Below are 13,749 nucleotides of genomic sequence, written 5' to 3'. Positions count from 1 at the left end.
AACCCACTCCTGAGACTATAGCATTAATCCATTCATGAAGATGAAGCCCTCATGAGCTACATCACCTCTTAAAGGCCCCACCTCCCTGGCCAACATGATGAAACCCCGTCTGTACTAAAAATACAAAAATTAGCTGGGTGTGGTGGTGGTGCATGCCTGTAATGCCAGCTACTCGGGAGGCTGAGGCAGGAAAATCACTTGAACCCAGAGGCAGAGATTGCAGTGAGCCTAGATCGCGCCACTGCAGTCTAGCTCGGGCAACACAGCAAGACTCATCTCAAAAAAAAAAAAAAAAATTGGCGGGCATGGTGGTTCAAGCCTATAATCCCAGCACCTTGGGAAGCCAAGGCAGGCAGATTGCCTGAGCTCAGGAGCTCACAACCAGCCTGGGCAACACGGTGAAACCCCGTTTCTACGGAAAATACAAAAATTAGCCGGGCATGGCAGCGTGTGCCTGTAGTCCCAGCTACTGGGGAGGCAGGAGAATTGCTTGAACCCAGGAGGTGGAGGTTGCAATGAGCCGAGAGCAGGCCACTGCACTCCAGCCTGGGCCACAGAGTGAGACTCTGTCTCAAAAAAAAAAAAAAAAAAAAAAATCAACTTGAGTTTTGGAGAGGACATTCAAACTACAGCAGGCATCTATGAGGAAACTATAACTAACATCATATCTAATAGTGATTAATTAGATGTGTTCTAAGATATGGAATAAGATAAGCATGTCTGCTTTAACTATTTCTATTTAACATTGTACTGGAAATCCTATCCAGGGCAATTCAGCAACAAAGATGAATAAAAGGTATAAAGACTGGAAAGGAAGAACTGAGACAGTTTTTAGTTACTGACGATAGGATTGCTTCATAGAAAATCCTAAATAATCTATAAAATAACAACCAGAAATATTGTATCAATTTAGCAGTACCATAGGATACAAGGCCGATGCACAAAAATCAACTGTATTTCTGTATAGTTGCAACAAACAATTTGAAAATAAGGGAAGCTAAATCAATTCCATTAGCAATAGTAACAAAAATAGTTAGAAATGTATTTACAAAAGATATGAAAGATCTGTACGTGGAAAGTTTGCAAAATATTGTCAAGCTTAAGTAAAAAATATCTAAACAAATAAATAAATTTCATGGATTGAAAGACTCAAAATTGTTAAAATGTCGATTATTCTCATTCATCTCTACATTCAATGCAATCCCAATTAAAATTCCAGTAGGCTTTTTTAATTGAAAAAAATTATTCAACATTAAATATATACAGAAATGCAAACCATTTGGGAGGTGGGGAGTAGGGGGAGGACTTGAACTGCCTGATTTCAAGACTGACTGTACAGCTCATAATTAGGACAATGTGGTAATTAGCATGAGAATAGCCAAATAAATAAACGGAACAGAATACTCTGGAAACGGACACACACATATATATGGTCGATTTAATTTCAACAAAAGTGATAAGGCTATTGAATAAGGAAAAAAAGTCTTTTTTTTTTTTTTTTTTTTTTTTTTTTAGACGGAGTTTCCCTCTTGTGGCCCAGGCTGGAGCGCAATGGCGCCATCTCGGCTCCCCGCAGCCTCCGCCTCCCGAGTTCAAGCGATTATCCTGCCTCAGTCTCCCGAGTAGCTGAGATTACAGGCATCTGCCACCACGTCCCGCTAACTTTGTATTTTTAGTAGAGACTGGGTTTCTCCATGTCGGTCAGGCTGGTCTCGAACTCCCGAACTCAGGTGATCCGCCCGCCTTGGCCTCCCAAAGTGCTGGGATTACAGGCGTGAGTCACCGCGCCTGGTCGAAAAGAGTCTTTTCAACAAATGGTACCGGAACACCGTTAAAATATGGAGAAAAATGAACATCAATCAGCGCCCCCTTTCTCTTACCCACTCCTCAGCCCCAAGGTCGCCCTGGGAGTTCGTCGCAGGCAGGACCGTGACTCGCATGGCTTTCGGGAGGCTGATTTCCCGCGCCCCGGGCCCGTGCAGCGCTGGGTGCGGAGGAACAGCTGGAAGGACCTGCCCCCCGTGGGACCCCCACCAAGTCTCATCCCGTGTCATGTCCCAGGTAGTCTCCCGTGGTTTAAGGACTTCCGAGACTCTTACCAGGTTAGGAAAATCCAGAAGAAAGGCAGAATTGGGTCCCTCGGGCTTGCCTGACACCAGGGACAGTGGAGTTGAGGTGACATTTCACTGGCATGGAAACCTGAAGCCAAAAGCAGGATGAGCCGGGCGCGGTGGCTCACGCTTGTAATCACAGCACTTCGGAAAGCCGAAGCGGGCGGATCACGAGGTCAGGAGTTTGAGACTAGTCTGGCCAAAACAGTGAAACCCCATCTCTACTAAAAATAGAAAAAATTAGCCGGACGTGGTGGCGGGCACCTGTAATCCCAGTTACTCAGGAGGCTGAGGCAGGAAAATCGCTTGAACCTGGGAGGCGGTGGTTGCAGTGAGCCGAGATCGTGCCACTGCACTCCAGCCTGGGCGTCAGAGCTAGACTCCATCTCCAAAAAAAAAAAAAAAAAAAAAGGCAGGCTGAATCATTCGCCCGGTAGTGACGGAGGAGGCCATAAAAGCCTCTTAGAGGCCAGACCCCGCGGTGGCCTCTGTGTCCTTCATTCCGCCACCCATCCGTCCACCGAGCGCCTGCTGGGTGCCAAGAACCCGGCCACGGAGAAGCTGAGGTCGACTCCCGACCGAGAAGCCTCGCGCTGGGACCAAGTGGCAAAACGACTCCGAATGTAGCGGCATCCACGCGGAACAGAACCTGAAAGTGGCGAGGGTGGTCACAGAGGAAGGAAGTTCAGGGTTAGCCAACAGGAGCCGCAGGTGCCCCGAAAAGGGGGCGGGGTCAGGCGTGCCCTGAACTCCAAATGCGAACTTCTGTCTTGTCACAGCCAAGCACGCTGCTTCTTGGATTGACCTGGCAGGATGGCGCCACCACCAGCTGGAGTAAAGCTAGGTGCGTTCCTGGCAGTGACTCCGAATTCCGGGAGCGCAGCGAGTGGGACAGAGGCAGCCGCGGCCACACCCAGCAAAGTGTGGGACTCTTCCGCGGGGAGGATTGAACCACGAGGCGGGGACCGAGGAGCGCTCCCTACCCCCATGGGACAGCACGGACTCAGTGCCCGTGCCCGGGCAGGGCGCGCCCCAGGACCCAGGCCGGCGCGGGGAGCCAGCCCTCGGCTCCGGGTCCACAAGACCTTCAAGTTTGTCGTCGTCGGAGTCCTGCTGCAGGTGAGTCCCCACCGCGGTCCTGCCTGGGGAAAAGCGCGCCTGGCACCGGGAGGGGGCAGGGAGAGAGGGGGACACGGCGGGGGTGCCTGGCCCGGGTCACCTGTGGCGGGGCATGTCCGGGCAGGAGGAGCCCGTCGTTGGAGGAAGAACGGGGTCCCCGAGGCCAGGCAGGAGCGACCGGGGTCTGGAGGGAGCAGAGCCCCCTCCCGCAGGAGGCTGGGCCCGGGGACGCTACCCCGTCAGCCGCTGTTTGGCGCGGCTCCCTCCTGCCCACACCTCACGATGTATCGGGACGTTTCGGAATCGATAGAGCTCAAGTGTGTAAACTTCCAAGCCAACTCGGAGCCACACACCAGCTGCGTGAAGGGGAGCGCCATTCTCCCCGCTCCCTGATTCCCTCCCCACCCCCATCCTTCTTTTCTTCTCTCTTTTTTTTTTTTTTGAAACGGAGTCTCGCTCTGTCGCCCAGACTGGAGTGTAGTGGCGCGATCTCGGCTCACAGCAAGCTCCGACTTCCTGGTTCACGCGATTCTCCTGCCTGAGCCCCCTGAGTAGCTGGGACTACAGGCGCCCGCCACCACGCCCGGCTAATTTTTTGTATTTTTAGTAGACACAGGGTTTCACTGTGTTAGCCAAATCCTCCCGCCTCGGCCTCCCAAAGTGCTGGGATTACAGGCGTGGGCCACCGCGCCCGGCCCTCCATCCTTCTTTTCTTAGACAAATTGGTTAAACACGCAGCCCGACAGGAAAAAGTAACTTTCTCTCCGCTGTTCGTTGTCTTCCGTTTCGAGTCCACTGAGCACACCGGCAGCAGTTTCCTTCCAGCCACTTTCTTGCACATCAACAGGTACAGGGCAGTCAATTGACCTCCACGAGGCAGTCAGCCAGGAGCGGGCACGCCCTTCCTTCAGGAGGCAGCGTTTCCCGTGAAAGCAAGCACTCAGTCTGGAAAAATGCCAATGCCTTCAGTTCTCTTTCAAGTTCATTAAGGCTCTACCAATTCTTCTCTTCCAGATTCCTTCTATGTTAAGGAAAAACAAAACAAAAGCTAAATACCTCAAGGATAAACTAGTCTTACAAGTGTCAGGAAATTTTACGTGTTTTTGTTTAACAAACTAAACAAAATCCAGGAAACCAGTGGCATTTTGTAATCTCCAAATAATTACAGAATTTATGTTTTAAACATCAGTTTATGTTAGGTGGAGCCCACGTTTGATTCTTATTTTTAATACGCTTATTAAATGGCTTTCTTTTTGACAGACTAGTGTGATTTCAGGTGGATGTAGGGCTCACCTGTGTAAACAAGGTGAAACATCTGAATTTGGTGGTTTTGGAGATGTCACAGTCTGTTTGTGTGGCCATAAAAGAATACTTGAGGCCAGGCGCGGTGGCTCACACCTGTAATCCCAGCACTTTGGGAGACCGAGGCGGGCGGATCACGAGGTCAGGAGATCGAGACCATCCTGGCTAATACAGTGAAACCCCGTCTCTACTAAAAATACAAAAAATTAGCCAGGCGTGGTGGTGGGCTCCTGTAGTCCCAGCTACTCGGGAAGCTGAGGCAGGAGAATGGTGTGAACCCGGGAGGCAGAGCTTGCAGTGAGCCGAGACCCCACCATTGCACTCCAGCCTGGGCGACAGAGGGAGGCTCTGTCTCAAAAAAAAAAAAAAAGGAATACTTGAGGCTGGATAATTTTAAAAGAGGTTTATTTGGCACATGGTTCTGCAGGCTGTACAAGAAGCATGCCACCAGCATCTGCCTCTGGTGAGGCCTCAGGAAACTTCCACTGGTGGTAAAGGGTAAGGACAGCTGGATTCTGCCCATCAGGGGAAGGGGTGGGGAGGATGGCAGGGGGAGGGGGATGAGATCCACAAGGGGAGGGGGAGAGGCCAGGTTCATTCTAACAACCAGCTGTCATGGGAACTAAGATTGACAACTCCTGGGGGAATGGGGGAGGGGGCGGGTATGGCACCAAGCCTTTTATGAGGGATCCACCCCAAACCCCAACAGGCCCCACCAGCTACATTAGGGTTCAGATTTCAACATGAGACCTGGCAGGGACAGAGGACCCATAGCAGACACCAAGGCCTTCTGCCATCCCACAGGACCCTCCCATCCCACCATCTATCAGCCTTCTTCCTGTGCATTTATAGGCACCTTAACTTTTAAAATTCTGACTGACCAACAAATCACGTCAGATATTTTGTATCAGTACATGCAAGTATCTCATTCTTTTTAACAGCATCATAATATTTAGTGTATGGGTGAAACACATGGGGTGAACCACAGTTTATTTTAATCTTCCATCCTATGGACAATTGTTAACATTATGTCCTGCCTTTGTTTTTCCTAATTCCAGCAGCATTGTAGTGAGAACCCTTGTATGTGTCATACATCCATATATCAATGTTCCCTGCAGTATCAGGCAGCCCCTTAGAAGAGGAATTGTTGGGTCAATGAGCTCATCAATGTAGAATTTTGTTTGGATATTGCTAAATTGTACTTCGGGAGAAGATTGTGCCAATTTTACTCTCATACCAAGAATACACAATTGTGGCCGGCACGGTGGCTCACGCCTGTAATTCCAGCACTTTGAGAGGCCGAGACGGGCGGATCACGAAATCAGGAGATCCAGACCATCCTGGCTAACATGATGAAACCCAGTCTCTACTAAAATTGAAAAAAATTAGCTGGGCGTGGTGGCGGGCACCTCTAGTCCCAGCTACTCGGGAGGCTGAGGCAGGAGAATGGCGTGAATGCGGGAGGCGGAGCTTGCAGTGAGCCGAGATCGCGCCACTGCACTCCAGCCTGGGCGACTGAGCAAGACTCTGTCTCAAAAAAAAAAAAAAAAAAAGAATACACAAGCGTGCCCGTGTCCCTGCACCTTTACTACATGGAACTTTCATTCTTTGCTACTCTAAGAGGTAAAAAATGATAGACCTCAATGTTGTATTTTTTATTTCAGTGTTATTAGAGATTTTCAAGGATCCAGGAATTTTTTGAGACTGGGAGTAGATGAGCTAGAGACTCCAGATTAGACCGCTGGGGAGGGAGCAGGGAAGATGGCAGTCTCACCTCTGAACTTAGGAAACTGTGATCAGCTGGGGCCAGTCCCTGCCACCCGCCATGCCTGTGAATGGAGATAATGTCTGTGTCCTCAGGCTGTCGGGATGACATCAGATGAGCCTGGAGCTGAGCTCAGTTTCTCACCCCAGGTCCTGGCTCTGTCAATGCTGGACTGGCCCAATCTCTGTGCCAGGTCCTTCCACCTCGTCTCTCTGTTTACCAAAGTAGGAAATGAGAAATTCTGAAGGCTCTGAAGCTTAGACACTCAGGCTATCAAAGAGCCCAGGGTTGGCCGTGCTCCCCTTCAGCTCTGTGACTCTGCTGTGGCCCCAGCTCCTTCCTATAAACTAGGCGGATATAAAAGTCTGCAGTGGCCCTGTGTAAACCACAGTGGTCTGTGTTGGCAGATGTGTGCTGTCGTGTAGGAGAACAAATCACATGCTCAGGGCTGGTGTCGGTCACTCAGGACTCTGGATCCCCAGGGCACCTGTCCTAATGAACTTGAAAGAGAACTGAAGGCACTGGCATTTTTCCAGACTGAGTGACACCAACTGCCCAACAGCACAGGCTCAGGGCACGGCACTGTCCCCATCCCCGACCTGGAAGCTAGAGCCTTGCTGCCCTGTCACTCCTGGATACAGGACAGAGGACCAGAACCGGGCATGTTGCCTCTCAGTAGGGGCTGGGTGCGCAGCCATCTGCAGCCACATGGATGGAGACCTTTCCTGCTCACTCTTCAAACTGCAACCAATGCCAGGCACCCACCAGAAGGACAACTGGAAGGAAACGTGGCAGGTAAACCAGTCTGTGGCCCTGCAGTGCCATCTTTGTCCTCACTTGAAGTCTGGCTCCTCTGTTCCTCCACGGCCCCTCCCTACGGCGCTCCACCCCATTCCTTAGAACCTTCTGCCCCAAGCTCAGAGAGCCCGTATGGAGGTGCAGGTAGGAGCAGGTGCAGCCTCTGCTGCGTGGAGGACAGGTGCTCTGGGGATCCAGAGTCCTGAGTGACTGACGCCAGCGCTGAGCATGTGATTTGTCCTCCTACACGACAGCACACATCTGCCAACACAGACCACTGTGGTTTACACAGGGCCGCTGCAGACTTTTATATCTGCCTAGTTTATAGGAAGGAGCTGGGGCCACAGCAGAGTCACAGAGCTGAAGGGGAGCACGGCCAACCCTGGCCGTCTTCAGCCTCCAATGTCTGGGCTCTTTGATAGCCTGAGTGTCTAAGCTTCAGAGCCTTCAGAATTTCTCAATTCCTACTTTGATAAAGAGAGAGACGAGGTGGAAGGACCTGCACAGAGATTGGGCCAGTCCAGCCAGAGACTGCACATCTTCATTCAGGGTATTTCCCTAACCCAGGGACATGGGGATCGTTGCTCTCATTTTGTCTGGGGAGAAAATGAGATTTAGGAGGAGGAAGTCCCCAGCATTTGGGACCTGGCCTGCTTGATAATAGCAGCTACCTGTTGGTCTGGGAAGAGCCTCTTCTGGATTCCCAGGCAGGTATCTGTGATAATGGGGAAAGGAGAAAGGGTCTGCTTTGTAGGGAAGAGCAGGGTGCACTCAGCACCTCAGACACCCGCCTGTGGCCAGGAGGGGATGTGAATCATCACATTTTACAGAGGAGGGGACCACAGCTGAGAGAGGGAAAGTGTGTGCAGCTCAGAGTGGGGGAAGTGTGTGCACCTGGCCATAGGCAAGTCTGTCCAGAGCACTGGTAGGAATGAGAGAAACTAGGAATGACCACTTTAAAAACTTAGATGAAGAGAATTTCAAAGTTAAGTCATTGGAGTTTGTTGGTAATATATCTTTATGGCTTAAGTCATGTTAAGTGCATCACACCCTCGCCCCCATGTCTGCTGTTGGTCTCAGCACTGGGTGGAGGGAGCAGGGACAGTCCTGATGAAGAGGAGAGGGGAGCAGCACCGGCTGGGGTGGGGCCTCTGCCGCTATCTCTTCCTGTTGTGGTTTTTCAGGGCCTAGGCTGCCCCTCAGGAGATCTTTGTTCTCTGACTGCTTATAAGATTTTCTCCTTAACAATGTGGTTTCAGCACTTCGATGGTGGCAAAAATAATCTGCCAGAGCCATGTCTGTAGCATTTTTGGCCTCCCCTTCTGTATAATAGCAGCCATGTTTTGGCTTCTGCAGGGCTAAGGTGCTCTGAGCAGCTGTTTCTCCACATCTCTGCCCTGCACTTGGCCTCTGGGAGCTCCTGGTGTTCCTTAGCAGAGTCCACAGGACTCTTCGGGGTCCCCTCCCTGTGCTGTAGCCAGGAACCTGTGACCTGAGGCGGTGAGCTGAGGCCACCACTGGGGTCACCTCATGGGCTTGGAGGGAAAGTCACTCACCCAGGAAGTAGGTGATGAGCCTTTTACTCTGAGAATGTCTGCGCCTGGTGGTGGTGGAAGGACAAATGAGCCCGTGTCAATCCTGCTCTCTGAAGCCCTCAGTCTGGTGGAGGAGGTGTCACCAGGGACCTAAATAGCTATCAGGAAGCTTGGGGGCCACCTCCCCCACCCCCCACCTCCAGAGAGGCTGTGCCGGCTCCAGGGATGCCATCCCTCCCTACTTGACTCTGGCAGTTGCAAGGCCCCAGGTCATGGTATTGTTGGCTTGGAAGATGTGGTTTCATTAAAATCAGCATTGAGGGGAATGATTGTACTAACAATGGCATGTGCTGAAATACAGTACTTGCGTGTGCCAAGCTCTGTTCTTAGCACTTCGTATATGAACACACTTAATCCTCATACAACCAGACTATACAGGAACCCTCATTATCCTTGTTTTAGACGAGCAGCATAAGACGCAGAACATTCGTTCAGTGGAGGCGCTGGGCAGGGGGATGAGTGACCCTCAGGGGCAGCAGCAATGATTGGGTCACTGGGTTCTGCTGACCTTTCCCAGGGGAGTATTTGGTGCTTGTTCATGTGGCCTGCATTCACCTAGCGCTGGATCACAGCTGGGGGGCCCTGACAAGTCATGTAAAGCCACCTCTTATTTCCAGAATGATAGACATGTTTACAGAAGAAGTGGCTTCCCCCAGACCATGAGGCTGGCCCGGGACTACGAGACAGATGACTTGCTTCTTAACCCAGGGGTCTTTTTATACCAAAAGAACAAAGAAAGAAAAATGCCACAAAAGACTCAAAGGAAGCAGATTTCTGACCACAACCAACCTCAGAACAATTCTGAGTTGCTGATTTTAAGATCAATAAGGCATTTTTTTTTTTTTTTTGAGAAGGAGTCTTGCTCTGTCGCCCAGGCTGGAGTGCAGTGGCATGATCTCAGCTCACTGCAAGCTCTGCCTCCCGGGTTCACGCCATTCTCCTGCCTCAGCCTCCCGAGTAGCTGGGACTACAGGCGCCCGCCACCACACCCGGCTAATTTTTTGTATTTTTAGTAGAGACGGGGTTTCATCGTGTTAGCCAGGATGGTCTCGATCTCCTGACCTCGTGATCCGCCCACCTCGGCCTCCCAAAGTGCTGGGATTACAGGCATGAGCCACCTCGCCTGGCCTCAATAAGGCATTTTTTAGGGTGTGTATGCCTGAGAGAGGAAATCACAGTGTGAATATCAAACTTTTCTCTAAAACAGCCTAACACAAGGCAAGGAAACCCCCGGTGAATGACTCATCTCAGGAAGAGGCAGGGCAGGGTCAGGAGAGTCTGTGGAGGAGAAGACCTGGAACAAGACCTCTCTCTCTTGCTCTCTTTCTCTCTCTCTCTCCCTCTCTCTCTCTCTCACACACACACACACACACAACCTCACACCCCCATGAGCCCAAATCTGTGAACTGAGAACCTCACTTCTCTGACCTCATCTTCCATCTCCCTCAATCAGACGCCCACAACCCTCAGAGCTGTGTCCCAGCATCACTTGTTTTGACTCCCCTCCCCCACTGCCTTGACTTTGTATCTGCCTAGGAACCTGCCTGTGTGGACTCTTCCCTCTATGTGGACTTTTCCCTCTATGTCTACTGGTGTCCCTGCCACCAGTGGCATTTGTCACCTCTGCCTGGGCAGCCCCTCATGACTCGGGTTATTGATGGCTGTGCCTCATCTACCTGGGAACTGGAACTGTCCTAAGGAAAGGGAGGGTCGTGCCATCTTCCTGATACCCCACGATTCCTTGCACAGTGTTCCTACCAGGCGCCGATGTGCCCTCCTTGGATGAATGAGTAACATGGGTTCTAGGAAGCCTGCACTAACGCAGATGTGACGGCCTCAGCCTTTCATAGACTATGTTTCACGTGAGAGGTGAGAAGAACAGCTGAACAGAAGGCTGAGCACTGCCAAGGTCCATAGTCACCAGGAGCTCGTTGTCAGGTTTTCACTTGCTATTAGTAGAGATTTTTTTTTAAGGTACTATTTTTAGTGTTAAAAGTGAATTCGGGCCAGGCGCAGTGGCTCACGCCTGTAATCCCAGCACTTTAGGAGGCTGAGGCAGGCAGATCACGAGGTCAAGGAGATCGAGACCATCCTGACCAACATGGTGAAACCCCATCTCTACCAAAAATACAAAAATTAGCTGGGTGTGGTGACATTTGTCTGTAATCCCAGCTACTGGGGAGGCTGAGGCAGGAGAATCGCTTGGACCAGGGATTCGGAGGTTGCAGTGAGCCAAGATTGTGCCACTGCACTCCAGCCTGGTGACAGAGCAAGACTGCATCTCAAAAAAGAAAAAAAAATGAATTCATCAGAAGGCATAATAATCATAAATGTGTATATGTCTAATAGTAGAGCTTTAAAATACATGAAGCAACACTCAAAAGGATTAAAGGGAGATCATGTTACCCACTTCTCAGCAATTGATAGAACGATCAGATGAAAACAGTAAAATAACAGATCTGAACATCGTCAACCACCTTGACTTAATTGACATTTATAGAGCATACATGCAACATCTATGGGAGATTCCTTCTTTTCTATGAACATGGTACTTCACCAAGATAGACCACATTGTGAACTATAAAACAAATCTAAATACATTTAAAACGAAATTATATAAAATATGTTCTCTGATCTCAATGAAATTAAAGTGTTAAGCAATAACAATATCTAGAAGGACTCCAAAAATGTGAATATTAAGCAACATACTTATAAATAACTCATAGTTTATGGATGAAATCAAAAGAGAATTCAAAATATTTCTTTTTTTTTTTTGAATTGGCGTCTTGCTCTGTCGCCTAGGCTGGAGTGCAGTGGCATGGTCCCGGTTCACTGCAACCTCTGCCTCCCGGGTTCAAGTGATTCTCCTGTCTCAGCCTCCCGAGTAGCTGGGAATATAGGCGCCTGCCACCACGCCTGGCTCATTTTTGTATTTTTAGTACAGATGGGGTTTCACCATGTTGACCAGGCTGGTCTTGAACTCCTGACCTCGTGATCCACCCACCTCGGCCTCCCAAAGTGCTGGGATTACAGGTGTGAGCCACCGTGCCTTGCCTGGAGTTTCTTTTGGGGATGATGATGAAAATGTTCAAAAATTGATTTTATTGATGGTTATACACTTCTATAAATATATTTAAGGGAAAGAATTACATCATATATAACTCAGTAAAGTTCTTAAGGATTAAAAGAAGAAAGGTATCAAAATCAATGACTCAGAGGTCTGCATTACTTACCCGTAAAATAAGTATAAATTAAACTCAAAGGTAGTAACAAGATGACAAGGAAATAATAACACTGAAATCAATGAAATAGAATTCAAACAATAAAAGGAATCAACAAGCCAAGAGTTGATTCTCAGAAATAATCAACAAAATTAATGAAAGTAATAAACTGGCCAGACGAGGTGGCTCATCCCTGTAATCCCAGCACTTCAGGAGGCCAAGGCAGGCGATTCACCTGAGGTCTGGAGTTTGAGACCAGCCTGACCAACATGGAGAAACCCCATCTCTACTAAAAATACAAAATTATCCGGGCGTGGTGGCGCGTGCCTGTAATCCCAGCTACTCCGGAGGCTGAGGCAGGAGAATTGCTTGAACCCGGGAGACCGAGGTTGCAGTGAGCCGAGATCATGCCACTGCACTCCAGCCTGGGCAACAAGAGTAAAACTCCATCTCAGAAAAAAAAAAAAAAAAAAAAAGTAATAAACCAAACTTTAAAAGAAAAAAAGAACAACAGCATGAAATACCAATATCAATAATTAATGATGGGATGTTATTACAAACTCTACAGCCATTAAAAGGAAAATAGTGGGATCTTATGAATAACTTTATGCCAATCAATTTGACAAATAGACAAATTTCTTAAAAAACAGTACTTAGCAAAATAGCCACAAGAAGTAAAGATAATTTAAATATTCCTAAAGCTGTCTATGAATTGGAATTCACTGTTTGTTTGTTTATTTATTTATTTATGTTATTTTTTGAGTCGGAGTCTCGCTCTGTTATGCAGGCCGGAGTGCAGTGGTGCAATCTCAGCTCACTGGAACCTCCGCCTCCTGGGTTCAAGCGGTTCTCCTGCCTCAGCATCCTGAGAAGCTGGGATTACAGGCACCCACCACCATGGCCGGCTAATTTTTTGTATTTTTAGTAGAGATGGGATTTCACCATGTTGGCCAGGCTAGTCTTGAACTCCTGACCTCAGGTGATCTGCTCACCTTGGCCTCCCAAACTGCTGGGATTACAGGCATGAGCCACCACCTTGGCGGAATTCATTGTTTAAATGCTCACATGATGAAAACTACAGGCCCATGTCATTTCACTGATGAATTCTATAAATATTTTTGGAAGAAATAACACCAACAGTTGACAGATTGTTTCAGGACATAAAGAAGGAGGAAAAACTTCTTCACTGTTTTAAAAGGCAAGCATCATTCTGATACCAGAATCTGACAGAAGTTACAAAAAAAGAAAAATACTGATCAATATCTATTATAGATCCAGATGTAAAAATCCTTAATTCAACAATAGCCAATTGAATTCTGCAAGAAGAAAATACAGTGTGAGCAAGTAGGGTTTATTCCAGGAATACAGTTGAATTAAGATCTGAAAATTAATGTTATTCATTATATTAACAGCGTGAAGTAGAAAAACTATATAAATATGTCAATGGAAGCAGAAAGAGCATTTGACAAACGTTGACTTCCATTTATGATTTAATAATTCTCATTAAAAACAGAAGAGAACTTCCTTAAACTGATTAAATGCATGTATAAAAGCTATGGCTAACATCAGTTAAAATAGTAGAATATTGAATGCGTTCCTTCCATGATTAGGACCAATTCCAAGCATGTTCCTGCAGATCACATCCATTTGGCATTGAACTCAGGGTCCTAGCCAATGCGCTATGGCAGGAGAGAAAGACGGAATAATTGGGAAGGAAGGAATGGGACTATCTTCATTTGCAGAGAACTACTGCAACTACCAGGTGACTCTAGCAGGTCACAAGATACAAGCCAGGTAATACACAAGGAAATAGGACTGTGAGAGCAGAAAAAGGAAAC

General features: G+C 48.4%; 1 protein-coding gene across 2 annotated transcripts in view; it reads left to right on the top strand.

Annotated features, from left to right (window-relative positions):
- Positions 1-2,786: 2,786 nt before the first annotated feature.
- TNFRSF10A (TNF receptor superfamily member 10a) overlaps positions 2,787-13,749 on the top strand; it is a 34,541-nt gene continuing 23,578 nt past the window's right edge. For both annotated transcript variants that reach the window (XM_032144157.2, XM_032144156.2), the window contains exon 1: positions 2,787-3,230. In XM_032144157.2, the coding sequence (XP_032000048.1) occupies positions 2,925-3,230 (306 nt within the window). In that variant the 5' untranslated portion in view covers positions 2,787-2,924. The remainder of the gene's footprint in view (positions 3,231-13,749) is intronic.

Source organism: Hylobates moloch, unplaced genomic scaffold, assembly GCF_009828535.3.
Source record: "Hylobates moloch isolate HMO894 unplaced genomic scaffold, HMol_V3 SCAFFOLD_22, whole genome shotgun sequence".
NCBI lineage: Eukaryota > Metazoa > Chordata > Mammalia > Primates > Hylobatidae > Hylobates > Hylobates moloch.
Note: the sequence above shows the minus strand (reverse complement) of the source record. Positions and strands in the feature narration are given on the sequence as shown.